Source organism: Nanorana parkeri, unplaced genomic scaffold, assembly GCF_000935625.1.
Source record: "Nanorana parkeri isolate BGI_ZX_2015 unplaced genomic scaffold, ASM93562v1 scaffold576, whole genome shotgun sequence".
In the NCBI taxonomy this organism is placed as follows: domain Eukaryota; kingdom Metazoa; phylum Chordata; class Amphibia; order Anura; family Dicroglossidae; genus Nanorana; species Nanorana parkeri.
In genome coordinates this window covers 812732-821461 of record NW_017306844.1, presented here as the reverse complement: position 1 = coordinate 821461, position 8730 = coordinate 812732, and the positions used below count along the sequence as shown (strand labels likewise).

General features: G+C 47.6%; 1 protein-coding gene across 2 annotated transcripts in view; it reads left to right on the top strand.

The window, feature by feature from the left end:
* Positions 1 to 8730, top strand: part of AP1M2 (adaptor related protein complex 1 mu 2 subunit) — a 22642-nt gene that overhangs the window by 11353 nt on the left and 2559 nt on the right. Inside the window, exons 7-11 of one of the 2 annotated variants that reach the window (XM_018562391.1) lie at positions 410 to 552; positions 2230 to 2301; positions 4810 to 4968; positions 5435 to 5560; positions 8575 to 8650. In XM_018562391.1, coding sequence (XP_018417893.1) covers positions 410 to 552; positions 2230 to 2301; positions 4810 to 4968; positions 5435 to 5560; positions 8575 to 8650 — 576 coding nt within the window. Of the gene's footprint in view, positions 1 to 403; positions 553 to 2229; positions 2302 to 4809; positions 4969 to 5434; positions 5561 to 8574; positions 8651 to 8730 lie in introns of both variants that reach the window. The other variant, XM_018562392.1, reaches the window with a different exon arrangement.

Here is an 8730-nt window from a genome sequence, read left to right as displayed (position 1 = left end):
CAGGCACTGGGGGGGGGGCAGGGGAACATTTTAATAAATAATTTTATTCCATCAGTCTGAATAATAGACTCCAGAAATGCATTGTAACCGTGTTGTTATTGGGGAGGAACTGTACAGGCGCACACCGTTACCCACTGCTGAAATAGATGTCCCAAGTGTTTACTTTGGCCATTGCTAAGTACCTAGGACTTCCATCTTGCCACGTTGGGTCCCTGGTTGTAATCCGGGCTTCTGCCTTACGCTTATAACTCACCAGCGATCCTGACGCTGGCGAAAACGTGTCGGTGATATCATTGCTAGAGAGGGCAGAGGAACTACCCGCCTGTTTCCTTTGTATCACTCTCTCTCTATTTCTATTCTTCTTGCAATATACAGAGGTGTGACTGTCCTTGTCTGGTTCCCATCATAGGCAATAAAAACAAGACTGTGGAACTAGAAGATGTGAAGTTCCATCAGTGCGTTCGCCTGTCGCGCTTTGAGAACGATCGTACCATCTCCTTTATTCCTCCAGACGGGGACTTCGAGTTGATGGCTTATCGGCTGAACACACAGGTATCCATCTAGTGTAGTATGTAATATCGCAATAGAAGGATACAACATTGACCCTCTGATCACATAGGTGGCCTCCTGTACACCAGGAACGCCACATCTAAGAATCTTCGATTCTTATTTAAGATTTGATTATTGCGCAGTTGTTGCTTACCTGAGTCCCTATGCGTAATTTATTATAATAGTGCAGTTTTCTCTTTCAGAATTAGGTGTGTTGTTGCTGTTAATCAATTCCATTCTCTCCCTGTGGGAAAGATACAGTTGTGGGTGAGCTCTTATTTACCTGTGTTTTGCTCTTGTATTCCCTTCTGATTTGACAAGGAGAGAATACAAGTAAGTAACCTAAAAATGATCTGTAACAGGTAGGCCCCATTCATACCAGGGCGTTTCGTCGCATGTTTTTTTTTCCTGCGCTGAAACGCACAGAAATCAAAATCCTAGTATTCTTAAGCCCTCGTTCACACCTGAACGTTTTGTAGCGTGTTCTACGCTCGACGAACGCTCTACAAAACGCTCAAACATCTAAATCCCATTGTATTCAATGGGTCTGGTTCACACCTTGGCGTATTTTAGCCCGTCCCTAACGCGCTACAAAACGGCCCACGCCTGAAAAGGTACAGGTACTACTTTGGGCCGTTTTTGTTGCGCGTTTCCATTGGGTTACAGCCAATGGAAACGCGCGTTTGTCACGCAATTTTTTTACCGTGTAAAAAAACCGCGCGACAGAGGCGCATATGCAATACGCCTAGGTGTGAACCAGGGCTAAGGGCGGCCGCTCACGCAAATGTGCTGAATTGCACGTACAAATACACCTGTTGTTTAAATTAGTCCCTGAGCTTCTTTTGCAGCGCTTATCAGCTCGTTTTGCTCCATAGACTTTAATTGGAAATGCGCCGATCAGCTAGTTTTTTGCATTTTTTTTTTTAGTGAATTTTTGCAGCTGAGACTGCTTTTCATTGGTCAACTGAAAACGAGCTTAAAACGCTCTTACATATGAGAAAAAAAGCACTGAAAAGCTGTCGCCCTGGTGTGAATGGGGCCGTAAGGCTGCCTCTATAACAATAAGGCCCCGTTCACATGTAGCGATATCGCGCATTTTTGCCGCGCGATATCGCGAGAAGTCGCCGACCAATGCTATTCAATGGAGCTGTCTTAACTCCATGTCGCTCGTCGCGTTCGCAAGTCGCTTCTACCGGACCCTTTTTTCGGCGGATTTCGCGCGATTTTGCTTTTTTTCTATGGAGCCCGACGGAGAAGGTCGCGCTACCATCGCTGGAACGTCGCCCTGAAAGTCGCGCTATCCCGGCCGCTGCAAAGGTATGTCGCTACATGTGAACGGGGGTCTGAGAGTGGAGATTCCGATTATTACAAATGCTTATTGGTGACTGGTTCTGTTCGAGGGGAAATGATTACTGATATGATGTAACAAAAGATCTCTGAAAGATAATGGGCAAAATCCTTTCTGAAGGACGAGCGATGCCATGAAAGCTGATACAAACACTTCTGAATGCGGTGCAACCTGATACCAGATGTGGGGTATTGGGCCGTGTTTTCTCTTTGTTTTCATGATTTTCTATGGCAGATCCAGTTTAGCTGTTATGTCATTTTGGTTGGACATATTCCATAGAAATCTATATCATATTAATAGATGACAAATAAAATCTATTTTCAATTTTGTAGGTGAAACCATTGATTTGGATTGAATCCGTGATTGAGAAGTTTACTCACAGTAGACTGGAGATCATGGTTAAGGTAAGACGACAGACAGGAGGAGCTATGTTACATGGGGTCTGTCCCTCCCACCACTGGGCGACACAGACAGGAGGAGCTATGTGACATGGAGTCTGTCCTCCCACCACTGGGCGACACAGACAGGAGGAGCTATGTGACATGGAGTCTGTCCTCCCACCACTGGGCGACACAGACAGGAGGAGCTATGTGACATGGAGTCTGTCCTCCCACCACTGGGCGACACAGACAGGAGGAGCTATGTGACATGGAGTCTGTCCTCCCACCACTGGGCGACACAGACAGGAGGAGCTATGTGACATGGAGTCTGTCCTCCCACCACTGGGCGACACAGACAGGAGGAGCTATGTGACATGGAGTCTGTCCTCCCACCACTGGGCGACACAGACAGGAGGAGCTATGTGACATGGAGTCTGTCCTCCCACCACTGGGCGACACAGACAGGAGGAGCTATGTGACATGGAGTCTGTCCTCCCACCACTGGGCGACACAGACAGGAGGAGCTATGTGACATGGAGTCTGTCCTCCCACCACTGGGCGACACAGACAGGAGGAGCTATGTGACATGGAGTCTGTCCTCCCACCACTGGGCGACACAGACAGGAGGAGCTATGTGACATGGAGTCTGTCCTCCCACCACTGGGCGACACAGACAGGAGGAGCTATGTGACATGGAGTCTGTCCTCCCACCACTGGGCGACACAGACAGGAGGAGCTATGTGACATGGAGTCTGTCCTCCCACCACTGGGCGACACAGACAGGAGGAGCTATGTGACATGGAGTCTGTCCTCCCACCACTGGGCGACACAGACAGGAGGAGCTATGTGACATGGAGTCTGTCCTCCCACCACTGGGCGACACAGACAGGAGGAGCTATGTGACATGGAGTCTGTCCTCCCACCACTGGGCGACACAGACAGGAGGAGCTATGTGACATGGAGTCTGTCCTCCCACCACTGGGCGACACAGACAGGAGGAGCTATGTGACATGGAGTCTGTCCTCCCACCACTGGGCGACACAGACAGGAGGAGCTATGTGACATGGAGTCTGTCCTCCCACCACTGGGCGACACAGACAGGAGGAGCTATGTGACATGGAGTCTGTCCTCCCACCACTGGGCGACACAGACAGGAGGAGCTATGTGACATGGAGTCTGTCCTCCCACCACTGGGCGACACAGACAGGAGGAGCTATGTGACATGGAGTCTGTCCTCCCACCACTGGGCGACACAGACAGGAGGAGCTATGTGACATGGAGTCTGTCCTCCCACCACTGGGCGACACAGACAGGAGGAGCTATGTGACATGGAGTCTGTCCTCCCACCACTGGGCGACACAGACAGGAGGAGCTATGTGACATGGAGTCTGTCCTCCCACCACTGGGCGACACAGACAGGAGGAGCTATGTGACATGGAGTCTGTCCTCCCACCACTGGGCGACACAGACAGGAGGAGCTATGTGACATGGAGTCTGTCCTCCCACCACTGGGCGACACAGACAGGAGGAGCTATGTGACATGGAGTCTGTCCTCCCACCACTGGGCGACACAGACAGGAGGAGCTATGTGACATGGAGTCTGTCCTCCCACCACTGGGCGACACAGACAGGAGGAGCTATGTGACATGGAGTCTGTCCTCCCACCACTGGGCGACACAGACAGGAGGAGCTATGTGACATGGAGTCTGTCCTCCCACCACTGGGCGACACAGACAGGAGGAGCTATGTGACATGGAGTCTGTCCTCCCACCACTGGGCGACACAGACAGGAGGAGCTATGTGACATGGAGTCTGTCCTCCCACCACTGGGCGACACAGACAGGAGGAGCCATGTGACATGGAGTCTGTCCCTCCTACCACAGGTTGACACAGACAGGGAGAGCTATGCGACATGGGGTCTGTCCCTCCCACCACAGGGTGACACAGACAGGAGGAGCCATGTGACATGGGGTCTGTCCTTCCCACCACAGGGTGACACAGACAGGGGGAGCTATGTGACATGGAGTCTGTCCCTCCCACCACAGGGTGACACAGATAAGAGAAGTTATGGGACATGGGGTCTGTCCCTCCCACGTGACACAGACAGTGGGAGCTATGTGACATGGAGTCTGTCCCTCCCACCACAGGGTGACACAGACAAGAGAAGCTATGTGACATGGAGTCTGTCCCTCCCACCACAGGGTGACACAGATAAGAGAAGTTATGGGACATGGGGTCTGTCCCTCCCACCACAGGGTGACACAGATAAGAGAAGCTATGGGACCCGGTTTTATTTCTACTTTTGGTGCCCAGAATGTCATCAGTGAACTTCTATAGTCTCAAAACCAGCCGCTAACGCTAAACTAAGTAAAATGCGCTCAGGGCTACTAGAAAATGGCCACCGTATTTCTTCAGATAATCCAACATGAGCACACACAAGTATGAAGATCCCGGTGGCAGCCCTACAACTGAAGTAGCTGTCCTAGTTGACTCTCCTGAAGAGACTTCACTTTCTGGTTTCTCTTCCATTAGGCAAAAGGCCAATTTAAGAAACAGTCCGTAGCGAATAATGTGGAGATCTCCATTCCGGTTCCCAGCGATGCCGATTCCCCAAAATTTAAAACCAGCGTTGGGAGTGCAAAATACGTCCCGGAAAAAAATGTGGTCATCTGGACAATCAAATCATTTCCGGTGAGTAAAACATATAGCTGTGGAGTTTTCTGTATATATAAAGGGGACCTGTCATTTATTTTGGTGCACACCCAAACCCCAGTTGCATTCAGCAAGAGGGACTTGACTTCCCCACTTCCAGGTGCCATTGTAATATATCCCCCACTTCCAGGTGTCATTGTAATATAACCAGATAATCAATGTCATTCACTTCACCTCTCAGTGGTCACAATGTTATAGCTGATCGGAGTAAAGTCACCATCACGTCCACCCCTTAGTCAGAAATTTGGCAGTAAATCTCGGTAATGTTTCATCATGTGGGTGTCACTGCAATACATTTCCTCTATGATCAGAGTCCTTGCAGAGCTCATTCTGACCCTCGAGCGCCCCAACTCTTTTATTTAATCACATATCATCTTTTCCTCTTGGCTTGGGTAGATCTGTGATCTTTGCACATTGTAAACAATCTGCTGTTTTGGATCTGCAGGGTGGTAAAGAGTATCTGATGCGGGCACACTTTGGGCTGCCCAGTGTGGAGACAGAAGAACTGGAAGGAAGACCTCCAATCAGCGTCAAGTTTGAAATTCCCTATTTTACAGTTTCTGGAATTCAGGTACAAATATGCCTAATGGAAAACTGCACCTTGAAACAAAAATATGATATATTACAGCTTACCAGCCCTTGGTAGAGGTGCACTGAAATGAAAAAATGTTGGGGTCTAAACAGACCCCTGGTATTTCCCTTTTTAAAATAGAAAAAGAGATTGAGGACACAGAGCCCTGTTATACATGAACAGGAATCTTTTATACTGAGTGTTCCTGTTCATTCATAACACGAGGACAGAATGGGTGGAATTTATCAAAACTGGAGCAGAAAAATCTGGAGCAGTTGCCTATGGCAACCAATCAGCTTCTCTCTTCACTTCAGTTTTTACAAGGTTTGAAAATGAAAGGTGGATGCTGATTGGTTGCCATGCATAACTGCTCCAGATTTTTCTGCTCCAGTTTTGATAAATTCCACCCATTCTGTCCTCGTGTTATGAATGAACAGGAGGGGATGTAGATCACTTCCCATTCATTCATAATTGAGGATATAGTAACCATACTCTGTCCTCAATTATTTACAAACACTCAGCGATCACTGACTGCTTGTACCCGCTCTCCATCCTGACACGCTGTCACAGGAGGCTGAGCAGTGCGGGCAGGAGAGACGCCGGCCGCTCACAGCACTCTCCTCCTGCAGCGCTCAGCCGACTGTGACACTTTCTCTCCTCCCCGCTGGGACACCGAGCAGCCCCCTGCGGGGAGGAGAGAAAGAACGGATGCATATCAGCCAAAATATGGCACTTTCTGCATTTTGCCAAAAGTGCAATTTTCGGTCAATATGTTTTGTCAGCCGATATATCGGTGCCCTTGGATAAGGTGGCTGGATTAGTTTTCATTTTTCAGGCCAAGAACATTCGCAGCAAGTGCAGAAAATACCTGAGCAGGTACTGTGTGAGCTGAGTGCACAAAACAATGCAATCTTCTTCTGTAAACTACTAATCTCCCCATCCCCAATGTAATGGAGATGAACAAAGGCAGACATATATCCATAGTCTAACAGTAGAAAGGCATCATGGCACACTCACAAACCAGCATGCAAAACAACTTGTCTCACCACTGAGGATAATAACAGAGGTTTGGATACACGTCTTCTGCAGAGGATGTGAAAGCCGCACTGCCGCGCCAAGGCACCTCTTATAGTGCGGTCCTAACTCTAAACTATGAGAGTCTCCACCTGTCAGCCGATATATCGGTGCCCTTGGATAAGGTGGCTGGATTAGTTTTCATTTTTCAGGCCAAGAACATTCGCAGCAAGTGCAGAAAATACCTGAGCAGGTACTGTGTGAGCTGAGTGCACAAAACAATGCAATCTTCTTCTGTAAACTACTAATCTCCCCATCCCCAATGTAATGGAGATGAACAAAGGCAGACATATATCCATAGTCTAACAGTAGAAAGGCATCATGGCACACTCACAAACCAGCATGCAAAACAACTTGTCTCACCACTGAGGATAATAACAGAGGTTTGGATACACGTCTTCTGCAGAGGATGTGAAAGCCGCACTGCCGCGCCAAGGCACCTCTTATAGTGCGGTCCTAACTCTAAACTATGAGAGTCTCCACCTTGGAGCACATGGGGGCAGAAGATTTCAAATTGGGTGCATATAAAATGACTTGGGGATGCGGCTTTTCGCCAATTATCTTTTATGACCGGCTGTCACTCTTGTTAATGATGCCTTTCTACTGTTCTAAGCCCATTTCGTGTGCACCTTACTGTATAACTGGTGACAAATTGTTGAGTGCGTTTGTCGTTTGTTTTGCATATCCATAGTCTAGCCTCTAGGTGGCAACCATGGATTCCCTAATGCATACAATAGAGAAGAGTAGCCACTCGGGGACAGGAAGGGTGTGTTTTTTTTGTTTTTAAAGAACTAATGCAAGCTCCACATCCAAGGACTGATACGCTGCTGTACAGTAATACCTTGGTTTACGAGCATAATTAGTTCCGGCAGCATGCTTGTAATCCAAAGCGCTTGTATATCAAAGCAAATTTCCCCATAGGAAATAATGGAAATTCAGATGATTTGTTCCACAACCCAAAAATATTCATATAAAAATGATTACAATACTGTACTGTAATATAATACTGTACAAAATATAAAGAAAAAGAAACCAATTACCCATACCTTTGTGGTTGGTGTGAGGGGGACGAGAGAGAGGAGGATTATTGTGTAGGACGACTTTCACTATCACTAACGGAATCACTCCTATCTCTTGACTCTTGACTTGAATGGAATCTTTTTCTCTTCGTGAAACCTTAACAAGGAATCTATCCAATGTGACATTGCATTGTCGTTAAACAGAATCCTCGCTCGCACTGCTACAGCCTTATTCAGTGGTGGTTTTCTACAAAATTTTGCTCTTCTTGCAAGACATTGCTTGTATATCAAGGCAAAATTTTTCAGAAATGTTTGCTTGTCTTGCAAAACGCTCTCAAACCAAGTTACTTGTAAACCAAGGTATTACTGTATATTACATTTTTGTTTTGGGTTTAGATACTTGATGGAGAACTAGTCAGGGACAGGCCTTTGTAGGAATTTGATTGTCCACCCTGAATAGTGCAGCCTTACCTCTCAGACACAGAGTGTGCTGTTATTTAGTTATATTCATTCCCCAACAGCGGATAATTAATGTCTGATGTCAGTGATGATGGCCGACTATCTCTCTGGGCTGCTGGAAAATCTCCATTGTCATACAGACACACACACACACACACTTTTTTTCAAGCAGCTGAATGTAAAGTGGGAGCCGCTGCTCGTTCAATCGGGGTCCCCCGCTCCTCTGGGGGACCGCGACCACGGCATAGGAGCTCACCATAGAGCCCCTTGAGCAGACGAACAACGTCGTTCTTCGTCTGCTCTGTGTGATTGCTGAGACCGTAATCACAGCGCCACCTGTCTCAGCGGTCACTGAACTGCAGCTTCTGTCACAGAATGCCTGCGTCCTATAGACGTAGCGCCTTATAGAGCGCAAAGTACGATATATATATCATTATTTTATTTCATTTTCTCTTTCTCAAGGTCCGGTATATGAAAATTATTGAGAAGAGCGGGTATCAGGCACTTCCGTGGGTCAGATATATCACACAAAGTGGAGGTGAGTATTGTGTGCTAATGTTCTTATTTTTGTAAAATGGTAAAGCTGACTTCTAAGTTGTTTCCTCCCTCCCCCCCCCC